A 20,558-nucleotide genomic window follows, 5' to 3' on the forward strand; every position below is an offset into this window, starting at 1 on the left:
AAGACCGAAATTACAAATTTTCCTTAAATTACACACAGAAAGTTGTGAAACTGTATCATGAGTTCGATCCGATGTATCAAAAGATATTACTTTTCATTTTATATGAATATCTTTAAGATCGTCTCACATGATATCTCTACTACTTAATCAACTTATCTTACCAGTCTTAAAATACATATATCTGAAATTTATCAAGTACATTTCTAACTGCCAATATAATGTAATTGATTTCACATATATAACAGAAAAATCTCATATCAGATAGATGATCTCATGAGTCAATTTTGTATGATGGATACCCTATTCAGGTAACCCATGAAAAAAATATTAGCTTTTATGCCAAATAATTATTTTTTATTGTAAATATAGATATGATTGACAGACCCACGAATAAAATTTCATTACACTGTCTCGCAAGATATCTACTCTTGCATTAAAATATAATAACCCAAAATATTCATTCTCACAAATTATTTTCTCAAATCCAAACGAATATAAATTTATTTCGAGTCAAGTTCACAATTTATCAGTATCTAGTAACTAGAAAGTTAGAACCCCACGTTCAAAGCAGGACCCAAGTTTGATCTATGCCAGGAGTTGGAATTTTACCTGATTTCAAGTGAATTGGGACTTGGCAAAATTAGGGGTGATTGAAATTTTTTATTAACTGCCCGAACCGAATTGTACTATATCGGTTTTTTTCATTTTTTTTTTCTAAAAATCGATATTAAAAATGATAATCATAAACTGCATCGTCTTCATGGTGCGGTTATTTTTCGACAAAAACCACATCAAACCACCCTGCCTAAACCGCTTGTTATAGTAATTGACCTGGGGTAATTTATTTGTAAAAAAACTATTCAACTAAAAAATCACCATTCGTCCTTTAAAAAAATACTCATATTCTTCATGAATAGTAAATATTATTCAACATAGTCTACATTATCTTTAAATTTTACTACAAATATTTTGTTTGAAGTAAAAAAAAAATTACATCATAGTGCAAATGTCATTTTTGTTATAAATATTTTATTCTAATCAATCATTAACTTGATTTTGAATCTTCATTATTGTTTTAGCTAGTTTTAATTTTCTATGATTTGAATTATATTTTTATATTTGAAATATATTTTATTTTTATTTTTTTAAAATAAATCTGAATATATCTTACTATATTATTATAGTAGAGAACTTTTAATTAACTAAATTTCAATTAATTGGTGAAACTTGTGATGAAATTACGAATATATTCTAATTTAATTCCCTACAAAATCAAAATTATTAGACAAATTAGTCATTTTATACGGTCTCCTCTTTTTTTTAGCCATTAGATTGAATCGTATTTACCAAAATGACATTTCGATATCTTTTTTTGTATTTTTAAATTAGATAGCTATCACTCTTAAACTTTTGATCAACATCTAATTCATCATATGACTTCTAAAAAGAACATGAAAATCAATTAACATAAAAAATGTTATGTATATGCACGCATCACATGCAAAAGACACTAGAACTTTAATGTTTTGCATTCTACTTGATCATTTTAAAAAAACCGCAAACCGACAATCACCGACCGAAAACTGCCCAAAACCGCAATACTTATTTTACATGTGAAACCGTGATTTTTTTTTTCTAGCGACTAACTGTTCGTCAATAGAAATTTAGTTTGAAATTTTTTAAAAATAACCTCAAAATCACACCGTGATCGGGTAAGCAAAACCCACGAGATTTCGAGAAGTTTTCATTTATTGGAATAAATCTATTGTTATAATAAATTAATGGTTATCAAACAAGAACCAAGAGATATGGGTGTCAATGGAATTAATTGCCCACCACCATACATACCCAAATGCCAGACTTTCTCTTAGTGGAAATACGATTGCTGCTCGATCTTCCCCTACATCCACATGTAACATTATACATTGAAATCTAACATATAAATATTTTAATTTTAATTTTTTCAACGGATGTGACATCGGAAAAAATGTTGTGTCAAGATAAAAATGTTGACTTGTATGATATCATGCTAACACTCATGTCGAGATGGGAAAAATCACAAAATAATGGATTAATATTTGAAACGAGGATAACATGCATGTTTTATGGATCAGATTCAAACCTGTGCGGCTGTGCCAAATACTGTATTTGGTCATTTAATTTGGTGTTTTCCCACTACACAGCGGGGCATCGATCCCAGATAAGCTTAACAAATTTTGATATTAATTATACTTCGTTCATAATTGTTGCGACAAATTTCACCACTTGCAACCACACGATCAAAACAGCGAGCCAAGAGTTTAACTCTTTTTTCTTTAAGACAAAATTTGCCCCGCCTAGGTGCTAACGGGATTGTGCAAAGTGTCTCCCAAGATAGAACGCTTTACAACTTTGAGTAGTAGCACTGCAAACCCAAAGAACTTCGAACACAAAGTGCTTTAAAGAAACTCTTTTATGAAGAGAAACAAGAGAGATCAGAACTCTATATGCAAGACAAGAGAAGAAAGAATGAGTGAATTGGTAAGTTCGAATGAATGCAGGGGCTATCTATTTATAGACGTTGAAAAGTTGCCTCGGACGGTTGCACCCCTTCGATGCATGCATGGCCGAAAAGTTGCAATGGTTCGGTCTGAAGAGATGCACCTGTTCAGCCGAAATGACGCACTGTTTCGGACCAAAAGTCGTGCCCGTTCACACGAAAAGTTGCACTGATTCGAGCTGGATGGTTTCACTGATTCGGAAGCAAAATAAAATATTTAATTAATTTTTGTCCAACAAATTTATATTTATGTCAAAGCCAGCCCAGCCCAGCCCACGACCGTGCCGTGCCGGACGGACGGCGGCGGCGGCGCGCGCGCGCGTGTGGCTAATGGTTCGAACCTAGCCTAGACTAGGTCCGCTCCCTTTAACAAACATGGGTACCCCTTGGGGCCCCAACCCATTGTCTAAACTTTGACATTATATAGTGCAATTTATTCCCACATTTTATCAATGTGGGACAATGAGCATAAAGCCTCATTCACCATCCATTTGTCCATAACAAATTTTCCAACAATCTCCCACATGAATGTGATTTATGCGAATATGTATGCATATGCTAAAACAGAGTTTCTTACGAAAATTATTGTATGGGGAGAGGTAGCTTGCGGCTTTGAACCTTCCTTAGTGAAATACTATCGAATTTACTAGGCTGTCTAGTGAACGTGATGTCTTGAACTATTCAGCCGTTGATGTAAACCAAGACAACAGTATTCACACAATAATTTTTCTCACACTTTATTTGTTCTCATGGTTTTGTCCATTTGGCCCTGGGCAAAATCTTGGATTCTTAAGTGTTTCATTGAAGCGGCCCGTCTTCACACTTAATAGGTGACCTCCTATTATATGAGTATCCTGCCATACCCTATTTCTTAAAGAAATATAGGAATCATTAAAAGTTTTAAAACTTAACCTCACTACTTGCACAGGTTGCACTTTTATCCTAGGAATGAGAAGAGAACGAAGTTCTAAGTGCACAAGAACATTCATAACTTGATTTTCCCATTGAACCAAGATCTTGGGATCTCCAATCTACAAGGTTGGGTTTCCGCTATGAATATTTTTTAATTTTGTAGGTTTTAATCCCATTCCTCTTGATAAGCAGTTTACTTGATCTCTCCCTAAACCTTTTGTCAACGGATCCGCTAAGTTATCTTTTGATTTTACATAATCAACTGCGATAACTCCATTTGAGATCAATTGCCTAATGGTATTATGTCTTCGACGTATGTGTCTTGACTTACCATTATACATACTACTTTGTGCCCTACCAATAGCCGACTGACTATCGCAATGTATCATAATTGCTGGCACTGGTTTCGTCCAACACGGAATATCTTCTAGAAAATTACGAAGTCATTCCGCTTCTTCTCCCGCTTTGTCTAAAGCTATGAATTCCGATTCCATTATGGAACGAGCTATACACGTTTGTTTTGAAGATTTCCACGACACAGCTCCTCCACCGATGGTGAACACATATCCACTTGTGGATTTAGAATCTTTTGTGTCGGATATCCAATTTGCATCACAGTATCCTTCAAGTACGGAAGGATATGTTGCATAATGTAATCCATAGTCCATTGAATACTTTAAGTATTTAAATACTCTTTTCAACGCTTTCCAATGATCATTACTAGGATTACTTGTAAATCTACTCAATTTATTTATTGAGTATGCAATATCAGGACGAGTACAATTTGTAATATACATTAGACTCCCAATTATCCTTGCATATTGCTGTTGAGATACGGGTTCACCTCGATTTTTGGATAAATGTAAACTTAAATCCACGGGTGATTTTAACGGTGTGACGTCATATGCGTTGAATTTCCTAAGTACTTTCTCAATGTAATGAGATTGTGTTAGGATAATTCCTTCAGGCGCTTTTACAATCTTAATTCCTAAGATAACGTCAGCTTCTCCCATATCTTTCATATCAAAATATTTTGTCAACATTTTCTTAGTTTTCATGATGATATCATGATTACTACCCATTATGAGCATGTCGTCTACATATAGACAAACAATTACATATGAGTCATGTGTGTCTTTTATATAAACAAATTTATCACACTCATTAATCTTGAATCCATTTGACATCATTGTTTTGTCAAACTTTTCGTGCCATTGTTTAGGAGCTTGTTTGAGCCCATACAATGATTTAATGAGTCGACACACTTTCTTTTCTTGACCGGGAGCAATGAATCCTTTAGGTTGTGCCATAAATATTTCTTCCTCTAACTCACCATTTAAAAAGGCCGTTTTAACATCCATTTGATGACTTTCAAGATTATTTAAAGCAGCAATTGCTATAAGTACTCAAATAGACGTTATTCTTGTAACAAGTGAATAAGTGTCGAAGAAATCCAACCCTTCTTTTTGTCTAAATCTTTTGGCCACTAACCTTGCTTTGTATTTTTCAACAGATCCATCAGCTTTGTATTTTCTTTTTAGGATCCATTTGCATCCTAAAGGTTTGCTTCCCGGTGGGAGATCTACTAACTCCCAAGTATGATTTTGCATGATGGAATCTATTTCGCTTTTTATGGCCTCTTTCCAAAGCGGAGCGTCAAGACTAGATAACGCTTCGCTTAAGGTCCTTGGATCATTTTCTATAGCATAACTTAGAAAATCAGGACCAAAAGTTTTAGCTATTTTAGCTCTCTTACTACGTCTTGGTTCTTCGTTTTCATGAGTTTCCTCATTATTGGATTCATGAACTCTTTTCGAAGATCTTTTTTTTTTTCCTTTGTTACAAGGAAAGACGTTCTCAAAAAATGCAGCATTCCTTGATTCAATAATGGTATTTTCATGTATATCAGGAATCACTGACTTGTGCACTAGGAATCTATATGCACTACTGTTGTTTGCATATCCAATGAAGATGCAATCTACAGTCTTAGGTCCAATCTTCACTTGTTTTGGCTTTGGTATTTCTACTTTCGCCAAACACCCCCACACTTTCAAGTATTTGTATGAGGGCTTATGTCCTTTCCACAATTCGTAAGGAGTTTCATTTTTCTTTTTATGTGAAATTTTGTTAAGAATATGATTTGCCGAAAGTATTGCTTTCCCCCACAAGTTTTGGGAAAGTCCAGAACTTATTAGCATGACATTCATCATTTCTTTCAGAGTACGGTTTTTTCTTTCCGCAACACCATTAGATTGTGGTGAATAGGGAGCAGTTGTTTGATGAATAATGCCAGATTCATTGCAAAATTCTTCAAATGGAGCAACATATTCACCTCCTCTATCACTACGAATTTTCTTGATTCTTTTGCCTAATTGATTTTCGACTTCATTCTTATAGGTCTTAAATACTTCAAGAGCTTCATCTTTGCTTCTTAAAAGAAGCACATAGCAGAATCTTATGCAATCATCTATGAATGTAATAAAGTACTTTTTCCCACCTCTAGTTTGAACAAACTTTAAATCACAAACATCGGTGTGAACTAGTTCTAGAGGTATTGTATTTCTTTCCACTGTGTGAAAAGGTACTTTAGTTAATTTAGCTTCAACACATATTTCACATTTGTAGTTTGAATCAATCTTAGTTCTTGGAATAAGATTTAATTTCCCAAGTTTTCTCAAAGTGTTGAAGTTAACATGTCCTAATCTAGTATGCCATAAATTAGAACATTCAACCAAGTAATTCAAAGCATTAACTTTATTACTTTCAAGATCACGAAGTACAGTCATTACATTCATTTTGAACAGTCCCTTTTCTATATATCCTTTTCCTAGGAACTGTCCATTTTTCATGATTACAACTTTGCCGGCTTCAAACACTATTCTAAATCCGGCCTTGACCAGTCTAGACCCTGATACAAGATTCTTTCTTATGTCCGGAACATGGAGGATATCGATGAGAGTAAGCTCTTTTCCCGAAGTCATCTTGATCACCACTTTGCCTAATCCAACGATCTTAGAAGTCGCATTGTTACCCATATAGAGCTCTCGTTCACTTATAGGAGTATACTTCGAGAATAGATCCTTGTCAGCACAGACATGTCGCGTAGCTCCAGTGTCGATAAACCATTCTTTGGGATGATCAACCATGTTAGCCTCAAAGATCACTGCTGACAGATCTATCTCGGACAAATCAATAGGCACAGATTTGTGTTGGACCACATTTGCCTGGTATTGATTGTCCTTCTTTGGTAAGCGACAATCTTTGGCCTTGTGGTTCGTCTTCCCACAGTTCCAACATGTTCCTTTCCATTTCTTGTTCTTCCCTTGCTTCACATCTTTTCCAAAATGCTTTCTTTTCTTCATAGCGTTTGGCTCCACCAAATTTGCCTTCGCTTCCATCGGTATCTTACCAGCTTTGTTCTCCGACTTGCGATTGTCTTCCTCAATTCGCAGCCTTACTATCAAGTCCTCGAGCCCCATTTCCTTGCGTTTATGCTTTAAATAATTCTTTAAGTCTTTCCATAAAGGAGGAGCTTCTCGATTATAGCAGCAACTTGGAAGGACTCACTGATCATCATCCCTTCGGCCATTATATCATGGATGATGATTTGAAACTCTTGCACTTGGCTAATCACCGTCTTGGTATCAACCATTTTGAACTCAAGAAACTTTTCGACTACAAATTTCTTTGTGCCAGCATCCTCGGTCTTATACTTTTTCTCCAAGGATTCCCATAGTTCCTTAGCAGTCTTGGTTGCAGAATATACACTATACAGTGTATTGTCCAACCCATTCAGTATGTAGTTTCGGCACAAGAAGTCGCTGTGACACCATGCATCGAAAGCAGACCTTGTTCAGAGCGTAAATCTACTCGATATAAAAAATTTGAAAATTTATCTCAATCATGACTCATAAAATTAATAGCTGATATTTGAAATCCATTTTCTAGTGGATTTTATGAAACAAATAAATGTCTTTATTATTATAGATTTGAAATCTCTAGTTTAAAAATCTATTTCAATATCAATAAGTACTCACAGTGGGCGTGCTTAATCACTGCTTATATAGTTAAAATATTTGTCTAAATATCATAATTAGATATTTTCATATATTTTTTATTAGAAATGTTGGACTATATAAACATTTTTAAAAATATATTATAAAGATCGATCGATCTATATATAAATAAAATACTCTGCGACTAGCAACATATTCTCACAAAAAATAATCTTTGAGCCATCGTATTTCTTCGTAAACCACAACCAAAACTAACGATCTTTAAATTCTTTTTAATCAAGAACACGCATATATATATATACATGGTGAGTGATTTTTTTTAGTTTTGTAATATTTCATGAGCAGATCCCTCTCTTTTCTGAAACTCCAGTGCGTATACAATTTATTTATGTCATGGATTTTTCGCAGGAGATTCAAGAAAACACTGTCAAATATGAAGAGGTATATATATTTCCCATTTATTAATTATATATCTTCTTATTGATAATATACATCGATCATCGTTATTATGATCTTTAAATATATATATATATATCTTATTTTTCAGGAATACATAGTGAATTCACGAGGAATCAAGGTGTTTACATGCAGATGGTTTCGTGCAAACGACCAATCCAAAGCTTTGATTTTCTTGTGCCATGGATATGGCATGGAGTGCAGCATCTCCATGAGAGGTACCGTAATTAAAATTGATAAATAAATAATTAATATATGGTAAAATCGATTTTTATGGATCTGGATCCAAATTCCAACAGATTGTGCCACTCGACTTGTTAAGGCTGGATATGAAGTTCATGGCATAGATTGCGAAGGCCACGGAAAGTCGTCGGGGCTACTAGGTTTAGTATCCAACTTCGATGATCTTGTAGATGATCTCTCCGAACACTTCACTAATATCTGCGGTATAATACCTTAGTTTGAATCTTATTTTTATTTTCGACTTTCATAATTATGGCAAAATCCATTGTTATCTTATAATTATTAATGGTCTATATATCTAAATGTTATATTTTGATGGCGCTACATTAGTACATTATATTTGTTTTTCAATAATAACTAGTGTTTTTTTCTTAATTTGGATTTCTATATTTAAATGTTCGATTCAAACAAAAGATACTAAAAGCACCAAAGTAGAACCGTGAATGAACCGACAGCAGGCGTACAATTTAATTCAGTATTTGTCATTGTCTTACATTATTATTTTTTTGTAATTAAAATTTGACCACAGAAATGAGAGACAATAGGAAAAAGATGAGGATTTTAATTGGAGAATCAATGGGAGGGGCCATGGCTCTACGTCTACATAGGAAGAAGCCAGAATTTTGGGACGGTGCCGTTTTGATTGCCCCGATGTGTAAGGTAGGGGAGGAAACAGAGCTACTCAAGTATGTACGTACCCAAATTTATAGAGATTGGACAATATATACCATCACTTTTATTTCCTTTACAATTGAATTGTCTTGAATATGATCGCACTTTAATTAATTGTTGAAGATAAGGGATTGGTCCGATTGGATGATTGAAGTCCATCGAATATAGGTCTAAAATAGCGATCATCTGATACTAAGATCCTAAATTTAAGATAAAATATCAGATTTAAATTTGTGTTTTTTTATGTATGATCGCTCTAATAATTTATATTTTATAATTGAATTGTCTTGAACATGATCGCTCTAATTTAATTGTGAAAGATATGTGATTGGAACTTGGAAGATTGAAGTCCATTTCACATGCACAGACACAAAGATCCTAAATTTGAGATAAGAAATCAGATTTTTGTAACAAATCCTTCTCTCATTTTAAAAAAAATCGTTGTAAACTTTATTTATTATTATATTTTAAATTTAAATTTGTGTTTTTCTTAAGGGAGCAATTATATTTCAAAAGAATTATACTATAATTAATATATAACACTCGCTCACAATCATTGATTCAATTAATGTGATGTATATTATTGTGTTACTCGTTCTTGGATGCATTTTTAGAGCGATGTCTTTAACGCAACATCTTTATCTCCTATATATAAGTTTGTTTAATCCACAGTATACGTAACTGACTTTGCTTTACAATGAATTTAAATAAAATAGATACCAGATGACTTGAAACCAAATCCCTTGGTTATCAAGATATTGACCTCGCTTTCCCGAATAATTCCTACTTGGAAACTCACGCCTACACCAGATATGGTCGACATTGCCTTCAGGGACCCGAAGTCAGGAAAGAGGTATATTACATTTTACGTTTGTTATGGATTATGCCGGAGCGAACATGACGATAATAATTGCGGAATAAAACAATCAATAACAACACCAAAGAGGTTCACCCAATATAGGCTACGTCCACAGAGCTGCTGCAATATTTATAACCGAAGAAATATTACAAATGTATACAAAACACTATATCTCTCACATGATCCCAACCCCGAGTATTACCGAGAAAATAATTTCTCTAACTCACATAAGAGAACACTCAAGAAAAATACCAAGAAACTCTTTTTTCTTAACTCTCTTTTTTTTTTTTTGCTCTCTCGCTCTGGGATATCTAAACTGAAGGGGAAGGAGCTCTATTTATAGAGCTCATTCACGCGTCGTCTACGCGTCAATTAAATGGCGATGCATTTAATTTCTTTTCCTACTTCCACCTGCCATCATCCCAACTTCAACCAATCACCATCATTTGCCACCTAACAAATCTTCCACTTGAAGACTTGATTTCAATCATGGCTTCACACAGTCAATACAGCAGCTCATGCCTTCTTTATTTACGCTTGTAGTCCAACTGAAGTCGAGCACAACTTCAGTTTGTCAGTGGTCACCACCTTCGTGAACATATCAGCAGGATTTCTGCTTCCAGGAATCTTCTCAAGCTTCAAGACTCCATTCACCTGATCTCTAAGGATCCCGATTCCAAGGATTTGTTTTGCAGCACCCAAATCCTTTATAGCAAATTCTATCTTTAGTTTATCAATCTCCTTCAGACAAACTCCTGCTATCAACATATCATCTACATATACCAGTAGCATGATATAAGAACCATCAAGCTTCACATAACACAAGTGATCAACATGATACCTCGAGAAACCATCATTATTCATTACACCATAAAACTTCTTGTACTACTGTCTTGGAGCTTGTTTGAGACTGTACAAGCTCTTCTGAAGTTTGCATACCATTTTCTCTTTCCCTCGTACTTCAAATCCCTGTGGCTGCTTCATATAAATTTCTTCATCCAAGTCACCATGAAGAAACGCCGTCTTTACATCCAACTGCTCCAGATGTAAATCTTCCTTAGCCACTAGTCCAAGTACTGTTCTGATAGTGGTTAACTTAACCACTGGAGAGAAAATCTCAGTGTAATCAACGCTTTCTCTTTGTTGAAAGTCTTTTACAACAAGTCTTGCCTTGTACCGTTTGCTGCCATCAACTTCTTCTTTGATCCGGTACACCCACTTGTTGTGTAATGCCTTCTTGCCTTCCGGATGTTCCGTCAAGTTCCACGTCTGATTGGATGACAGTGAATCCATCTCATCTTCCATGGCTAACTCCCACTGTTTAAAAGTCTCATAAACATCTGATTTATTTTTCAAAAAATAAACCCAAAATTTCCTGCTCGAATCGTCAACAGTAGTGCCATAATATCTTGAGTGATCTCCAAGGGATGTCACAGGAGATGGTTCACACACATCAGTATGTATCAACTCCAACTTTGCTGCTTTTGGTTCTCTACCGTCTTTCGAAAAGCTCACCTTTTTCTGCTTTCCAAGAACACAACTTTCACACAGTTTGTGTTCGACAGTTTTTAACTCCGGTAGCTTCCCATTTGATATCAGCATCTTCATTCCCTTCTCACTCATATGTCCAAGTCTACAATGCCATAGACTTGAGTTAGCTCCAGCATCCACAACTGCTAACATGTCTCTGCAACTGGAAGTCATGTACATGGTTCCAGTTTTCGTTCCTCGAGCAATAATCATGGCTCCTTTGCTCACTTTCCAAGAACCATCACCAAAGATCACCTTATGACCTTCGTCATCAAGCTGTCCCACTGAGATCAGATTCCGCGTCAGTCTTGGTACATGTCTGACTTTATTAATTTTCCAGACAGATCCATTTGACATTTTCAACCGGACATCACCCATACCAATTATTTTCAAAGGTTTTTCATCAGCCATAAAAACTTTTCCGTAATCTCCCGCAATGTAATTATCGAATACATCACGATTACCAGTGGTATGAAACGAAGCTCCCGAGTCCATAACCCAAAAATCAACCGGGCTTTCCATGGATAGTAATAGAGCATCATGTACCTCATCACAAACAACATTTGTGTTGTTCCTTGTTGATTTGCAATTCTTTTTCAAGTGACCAGTCTCACCACAGCTCCAGCACTTCACATTCTTTTCAAATTTGTTATTGTCTTTTCCATTTCTTGACTTGTATCCACCATGCCATTGGTTAAAACTCTTTTCGCCACTTCTGCCCCTTCCTCCATTATCGAGATTTAGGGCAGATCTCGATGATGTTGCTTCTCCTGAATCCCTCCTCCGAACTTCTTCACCAAGGATTTGATCTCTGACATCATTGAATTGTAACTTTTCTTTTCCAGCAGAATTGCTAACCGCTGCCCGCATCGGCTCCCAAGTATTTGGTAAAGACACAAAAAGAATAAGTGCTCGAATCTCATCATCAAATTTAATTTCAACCGATGTTAGCTGGGATACAATCGTGTTGAATTCATTGATATGTGCTGCCACCAAAGCACCTTTATCCATCTTCAAGTTGAATAACTTTTTCATGAGGAACACTTTATTATTTGCTGATGGCTTCTCGTACATGTCCGATAAAATGGACATCATCTCCTCCGTGGTTTTTGCCTCCGCCACGTTGTGTGCCACGTTCTTTGTTAGGGTCAATCGTATTACCCTTAACACTTGTCGGTCAAGAAGCTCTCACTCATCATCCTCCATCTTTTCTGGCTTCACCCCGGATAGAGGTTGATGTAGCTTCTTGCTATACAGATAATCTTTAATCTGTAACCGCCAGAACGTGAAATCTGTACCGTCGAACTTATTGATTCCAGGTCCCGATCCGTCATTTTCGGTCATCGCTTCACCTGCCTTAATAAAATTTCAAAAAATCTTTTCTGATGTTGAAAATCAGACAAAGCTGCAACCACATAGCATACTCAGAATTTTAAGAAATTTTTCACCAAGGCTCCCAGACACCGTAACAGCTTTGATACCAGTTGTTATGGATTATGCCGGAGCGAACATGACGATAATAATTGCGGAATAAAACAATCAATAAGAACACCAAAGATTTACGTGGTTCACCCAATATAAGCTACGTCCACGGAGCTGCTGCAATATTTATAACCGAAGAAATATTACAAGTGTATACAAAACACTATATCTCTCACATGATCCCAACCCCGAGTATTACCGAGAAAATAATTTCTCTAACTCACACAAGAAAACACTCAAAAAAAATATCAAGAAAAACTTTTTTTTCTTAACTCTCTTTTCTTTTGCTCTCTCGTTCTGGGATATCTAAACTGAAGGGGAAGGAGCTCTATTTATAGAGCTCATTCACGCGTCCTCTACGCGTCAATTAAATGCCGACTTCCACCTGCCATCATCCCAACTTCAACCAATCACCATCATTTGCCACCTAACAACATTTACATATAAATTACCGAAAAATTATCATGTAAGGAAGGAAGTAAAGATAAAATACATTAATAGAAAGTCAACTCAGTCTTTGATGTTTTTATATCGAATAATCGAAAATTTCATGACACCCTTAGAACAACGTCACAACGATGTATCTAAAGATGATATTTATTGTCTACTTAAAAAAATAGACCTGATCAGGTCTATTAACAAATATCGATGCTCAGTGTATAACATCTCATTAACCCGAAGAATTATATATATATATACTTGATGAGTGCTTAATTAGTTATGGCTTTTTAAACTCGTGACATTTGGCACCCGTGACAGGTCAGAGCCAATCGTTACACGTACAAAGGCCGGCCTCGTCTTCAAACTAGTTACCAATTGTATACAGTCAGCCTGGATTTGGAAAAAAGACTTGAAGAGGTTGCCAAATACAAATCCCCTTTATAATATTGCATTAAAAAAATGTTGACTTGGGTAGTGTTTGGGAGAGCTTCTTAGAAGCACTTCTCAGCTTTTCTGTTAACAAAAATGTGAAATTTTATGAAAAAAATGTGAAATTTTACGGTAGTGTTTGGGAGAGCACTTCTCAACTTTTCTGTTAACAAAAATGTGAAATTTTATGAAAAAAATGTGAAATTTTATGAAATTTTGTTGATAAAAAGCTGAAAAGTGCTTCCTAGAAGCTCTCCCAAACACTACCGAGTACCAAAAAGTGATTTTAGGCTAAAGTGTTGCGGGTTCAACTTTAACAGGTCTCATTGCCATTCTTAGTTCTGCACGGGGAAGAGGATAAGGTGACTGATCCATCCACAAGCCAAGTCTTGTACGAATCGGCTCGTGCCGCGGACAAGACCTTCAAGTTGTATCCGGGAATGTGGCATTCCTTGTCGTACGGCGAGCTTCCGGAAAACCTTGACGCCGTGTTTTCGGACGTTGTCGACTGGTTGGACAAGAGGTATTTCGCCCGGAGTGCCGAATTGGAAGAGCAACAGAAACATGCTAATGATCAACTAATCTGCGCTTGATCTCAAATAATAAATTAATAATTGATTTTTATTAATTTCATTTCTCATTGTAATGGGGTGATCAAACTTTCGTTCATTTGTTTAATATATATGATATGATATGATTGTTTTGTGGCTGTTACAAATGACCATTGTAATTGTAAATGATGTCAATCTATTTAATTTCATCAACGAAGCTTCCAATTTCAGTAAAGAGTCATTTTCACGTATTTTGTTTTGACTAAATAATGATTCCGCACATATATATATATATTAATATTAACCCCTTGTTTTTATTAGGGAGAATTACAATTTTGGTCCAATAATTTGCACATTTTTCATTTTTGGTCTTGTTAAAAATAATTTTGTAATTTTAGTCCTGTAAGTTGCATTCTTTTTTCATTTTTGGTCCTATTAACATTAATTCGCATTTTTAGTCCTGTAACTTTCATTAATTTTTTACTTTAAGTCCTATTAACATTGAATTTATAATTTTAGTCCTGTAACTTACATTTTTTTTTTCATTTTAAGTCCTTTTTACATTGAATTTTCACTTTTTTGTCTTGTAACTTCTATATATTTTTTCTTAGTCATATTATCGATGAATTTATATTTTTAATTCCATAAATTTCATACTTTTTTATATTTTTATTTATAATATATTATGATTTACATATTTTAAAGCTTTTAAAATTTAAATGAATTAAATAACAAAAATTCAACTAAAATTATTCAAAACAATTTTACACTAAATATCATATTATAAAATACATAATATAAATAAAATTATTAATATAATGTGAATCATGTTTTTTTGGGTTTAATATATCCGACCAAAATTTGATTTTCGTTTTGTATTTTGTTTCTTGAGTTTGGATTTATGGTATTTTTTATTTTAACCAAAGCTTAAGTACTCACGTAATCTATGCTTGTCACAAACAATTTTTGGTAGAAATATAAATAAAAAATAAAAAAATTACAAATTACATGGTATAAAAATAAAAATCTGCCTTTAATATGACTAAAAATAAAAATTAAGTGTTAACAAGACCATTGAATTCCCCCTTACTATGATTAAAAATAGAATAAAATTATATGGTTCGATTTCATATTATATACATAAAAACTAAACCAAAAAATGATTCATATTAAATTAATAGTTTTATTTATATTTTGTATTTTATAAGATGATATTTAGTGTAAAAAAAATTTGAATAATTTTTAGTTCAATTTTTTTTATTCATTTAAATTTTAAAAGTTTTAAAATATGTAAATCATAATATATTATGAATAAAAATATAAAAAATATGAAATTTATTGAATTAAAAATATAAATTCATCGATAATATAACTAAAAATAAAAATATATGGAAGTTACAAGATAAAAAAAAATGAAAATTATATATAAACTGAACTAAAAATGAAAAAGAATGCAATTTACAAGACTAAAATTGTAAATTCGGTGTTAACAAGACTTAAAATGAAAATTCATGAAAGTTACAGGACTAAAAATGCAAATTCAATGTTAATAGAACCAAAAATGAAAAAATAATGCAAGTTACATGACTAAAATTACAAATTTATTTTTAACAGAACCAAAAATAAAAAATGTGCAAATTAGAGGACCAAAATGTACTTTTTCCTTTTTATTATAAGGTTAGTTATCGAGGTAGTCATGAGTTGCATGTGTCACGAGGCAAAAGAGTTTGCGATGAGCTCTAAAAAGAGAAAATGACAAAGATAAGTGCCAAATATTAGTTCAATCAAACGAGAATTGATGGGGCACGAGATTTGGAGTTTTCATAAACATTAATTACGCAAAATAAAACACGCTCTATTAATAATCTAGGAAAAATAAATTTTTTGGTCCATTAACTTGTCCATTTTTAGTTTTGATCAATTAACTTTTTCGATATGAGTTTTGGTATACTAACTTTGCATTTTCAGTGTTTTTTGGTCCAACTGCATACTTGTCAACTTCTGATTTGTTCAAAATGATGACGTGCACCAATCAGAAGCTGACACGTATGCAGTTGGACCAAAAAACACTAAAAATACAAAGTTATTATACCAAAATCCAAAAGAGATAAAGTTACCGGACCAAAAAATTTATTTTTCCAATAATCTAGATCTATAATTACTATTTAATTAAACTCGTCACTTGAGTATGCTATAAAATCTATTATAGTGTCATTACTTTATTTACTTCCAAAATATTCAATTCTTTCATTTAAATGTAACTTCTCATATCCACATCTTTTCGATTTTTTTTCAAATTGGAAATTGATAATACACATGATCTCTTATTATGGAGGGGAATATCATTCTTTTTATCTATCAAGTGAAACTTCCAATATTTATTCTATAATATAAGCTAATCATATCGCACACGCATTTATCGTGTAACTTTATATACAAATATTATCTATTTTTGTCAACTTGCAGCCTTTTATATTTATTTTTTCTATATAAAAAAAATTAAGTTAGGCAATAGGCGCCATCTTTTTTTTTTTTTTTTTCGTTCACATGAACATTGGAAAAAAATTCTTGATTCTCGCATCTTAATCACTCTCATCGATCAACACCCTTCTCATCTGATCAACAAGCTCATTCATCTGTGCCCTCGAATGCAACGGTGATGGATAGACACAAGCACAATCCAACTCTCCATCACGAATCGTGTCGAATATGGCGACAGAAGGGCCAATTCCATGTACAGAAGAACATCCCATGTAGTACTCCACTCCAATCTCTCGCTGCCATTCACGGGAATCGTCGAGCACGGGATCCTCGCAAACGGAAACGAAAGCAGTTCTGAGTGATGATGATGTGGTCAGGCTCGGGTTTTCCATGGCTTTGCACATAAGATAGTTTATATCAGACAAGTCCGCCAAATGCTTGTTGCACTTCTTGTGATCAGCGAAGTTGGAGTAGATCCTTTGAGCCAAATCCCATAAATTTTCGTCCCCTTTCACTGTTTGCACGTCGAGGAATGCAGATTGGTACAATCCTGCGCATTGTTTTAACAGTATTCATTAGACAAGAATCTTATCTATATGAAATTCTACATGTTCTAATAAATTAACAATAAAAATAACGGAAAAACTGTAAATTTGGTCATGTATATTTATCACTTTGCGATTTTGGTCTTTTATGTTTTCATATTTCAGTTTTAATCCTGCATGTTTCAATTTTTGGCAATTTTGGTCCTTTTTATTCGAAAATGCTTACGTGACACTATGCATGTAAGCTCCACATGATCAGCACTGAATCGGTGCCACGTCAGCGCCACGTCGAAAAAAGGATTAAAATTGCCAAAAAAATTAAGATAACGGACTAAAACTAAAATCTAAAAATATAGATGACCGAAATCGCAAAATGACAAACATGCAGGACCAAAAAAATAATTTTTACTAAAAATAACCTTAAAAATTAATCTTTACCAAAATGATGAGTTGAAAGAGCTGGTTCAAGACTGGAGCGGCAGTCAGCCAGAGTAATCACTCCATATTTCTTCTTTAGCTGACGATCACATTGAAGTTTAGTAGAATGGGCGGCGATTAATCCGGCCGCCGCAAGTGCTGCACACAGTTTAATCCTCCTAGACCTGCAGCCCTACACAGTTTTTATACAAAGTTGAAAAGTGTTTCACATAAGTTCTTTATAGTGACAGAAACTTATACGAGTATTATAAATTCGAACCCCCTTACATCAATAATCCGGGTGGTGTCTCCTGAACCAATTTGCAATCTCACAACCTCAGAAAATCTGGGCTTCGTAGAATTTACGAACACCAAATTGGTCAATCTGAATAAATTCAACGAATACCCAAACATTGTCTTCCCACGTGCCCAAATATTCTTTTTCCCAATCCCATTCGGAACAAGAGACTCGATCCCAAAATCACCCTCCCCCTCAATATTCTTTATTCCCTTCTCCAGCAGCAGCACCCCTCTGGCGCCCTCTCGACTCTCCTCCATCACCGCTCTGAGAAACGACTCCCCCGTGGTCCGGTCACACACGGCGGCGTGAAGCTTCATCACCAACATTGCCTTTGTTTCCGACAACATGTACACGTTCGAGAAGAGCACTTCGATCCCGTTGCATGGGAACGAATAAGGATCGGCCCACTTGTTGTTGTTCAGTTCGTGTTCGAATATTAAATGAAAGTCGGAAAGGCCGGAGTTCTGATGGGTCTTTAACGTTCGTATCATCCGTGAAGTCGATGAATAGTCGTGAAAATTGATGTGAACTTGGGGGCTGGTTGGTATGTGGAAGGAGTACTCTTTTCTGGTGGGATCGAAGCGGAGTTTGGAGCGGAGAAGAGGGTGAGAAATTTGGAGTTCGTGGAGTATTTTGTGAAGGAATGCGATTTCTGAGGGCGATCTATCGGCGATCTGAATTGCTAACACGTTGTTGCCTGTGCCGGAGGATACTGCGCGGCACCAAGTGTGCTCGGTGTCGCCGAGAGTTCGGGATTTCGGATTCATCGTTTCGGGGTTGATATATGTGATCTATGTGTTACGGGTGTGCTTGTGTAATGGGAAGGAGAAGCCATGCATGATTGCTATATATAATGCAAAAAAATAAATATCGTGTGAGAGATGCACAATTTTTAAAAGTTTTTCGAGGTTATCTTCAATTCATTACGTTATTTTAGTGTAACACTAACTTCAAAATAATATAATTCCTACACCAAATATTACACTCATCTCTAACTCATTAACTCTAAACTCTACACCAAAAAAAATATTCTCGAAATATTATTTATCATTGTATTCACAACAATTAATTTATTCCACAAAACATTTTTAAACACAATAATTAAAATATTAGTAATATATAAAATAATAATTTATATATAAAAATATTAATGAATTAAAATATTTAATTACATATATTTTAAGAATTATGTTAAATTTTTTAAAATATCTTATTCTATTTATTAAAATATTTAAAATTATTATTTAATTTACGAATTTAATTTTATTTATTTAAATACTTAAAGAATTAATTAGAAACAAAAACAAATAACAAAAAAAGAAAGAAAGAAATGGTGCAACACTGTTCCTCTACTCCAACCTGGCACTAAAAATAGGTTTGAGTTGGAGTACGTATATATTGCACCACCAATACCAAATTGGTGTTGCATTGGAGATGGTCTAAGTAACAAAAATCTATTAATTATTTTTTATTTTAAACTACAGCTCAAATCTCTACGCGATCGAGTTTTTTGTAACGGATTTGGATCCTCTGCGTTGCATAGCACGATGTTGTGTACCGTATAGTTGGATTATTTGGCCATACATAAGTAGGGTCCACTTGATCCATATCGTGTGCTGTAGAGCGGTTGGATTATTGGACTGCAAATATATATGATCCACTTGATATAACAGTATTACACACTACATACAAATTTTTCCTCTTATAAAAATATCAGTTGAATTATCTTGAAAATTGGAGTCTTTGAGTGTAGTAAATATTTTAGTCAAATATAATTATGTTTTTCAATTCATTATATAACCTTTGATTGGGGAGATGAGCCGTATCATCACCGTTATGTTTTAAGAAGTACTATTTTAGGGGAAAAAAAAGCATCAAATAAAAGGGACCAAAATGAGTATTAACCCCTAAATATCGGACGACTATTTAATTTCGCAAACCTAATTAATTTCTTTTTGTCCGACAGCTATGGTGCATGGGTTAACATGGATTAAGGATCGGAGTCTTTAAGTTACGAGATATTAGGTCGCCCATGTTCAACTAACCTTTGCAATTAGTAAATGAGTTTAATAAATGTGCCATATGCCCGTCAAAAAAAATAAAATAAATGTGCCATATGATCTGTTTGGTCCGAAATGATTCTAGTTCGACGACATAACCCTAAAGCCCCACAAGCACCAAATTTCCAAATTTCCTAAACAACTGGGTATTAATTGCACGTATCGATATTGCATGCTTTGGGAAACGGAAAAAAGGAATGCAAGAAAAGAAGTATACGCCCCGACTGGTGTTTAAGTTGGGTGGTGTTTAAGTTGGTACGTTGAACAAGTGAACGATTGGTCAGATGTTAGAAATTTGATTTTTTTTACAAATATTTTCTTGAAATAGTCTATCGCACATAACTTGCCTAACTAGTATTATTTAATTGACTAACACGTTTGAATGTTATTGCGTTAGTTCAGGTTTACCTAATACGCACTGAAAGACAGCGGCTACAAATTCATAAAAAAAGAAAGAAGAAAAGAATCATAAGTATCGATCGATCGAAGCTTATTCAGTCACAATATTTATTACTATTATTATGCAAGAGACTTTTAGTTGGTCTCTTGGTATGTTAAAATATTAAAAAAATATTTTCAAAAAACACACATTAAAACTGTTTCTTTTCACTATCTCTATTTTTT

At 34.2% G+C, this 20,558-nt stretch overlaps 1 protein-coding gene and 1 pseudogene across 1 annotated transcript; one reads left to right on the forward strand and one right to left on the reverse strand.

Annotated features, from left to right (window-relative positions):
• Positions 1 to 7,786: 7,786 nt before the first annotated feature.
• LOC140878126 (caffeoylshikimate esterase-like) lies at positions 7,787 to 14,172 on the forward strand (annotated as a pseudogene).
• Positions 14,173 to 16,647: 2,475 nt separating this feature from the next.
• Positions 16,648 to 18,221, reverse strand: LOC140878127 (uncharacterized). Its single transcript, XM_073281738.1, has 3 exons — positions 17,862 to 18,221; positions 17,595 to 17,766; positions 16,648 to 17,161 (listed from the first exon to the last, which is right to left on the reverse strand). Exons 1-3 carry the CDS (start codon positions 18,219 to 18,221, stop codon positions 16,713 to 16,715), a joined length of 981 nt encoding a protein of 326 aa, XP_073137839.1. The 3' UTR covers positions 16,648 to 16,712.
• Positions 18,222 to 20,558: the final 2,337 nt, after the last annotated feature.

Source organism: Henckelia pumila, chromosome 2 (assembly GCF_033568475.1).
Source record: "Henckelia pumila isolate YLH828 chromosome 2, ASM3356847v2, whole genome shotgun sequence".
NCBI lineage: Eukaryota > Viridiplantae > Streptophyta > Magnoliopsida > Lamiales > Gesneriaceae > Henckelia > Henckelia pumila.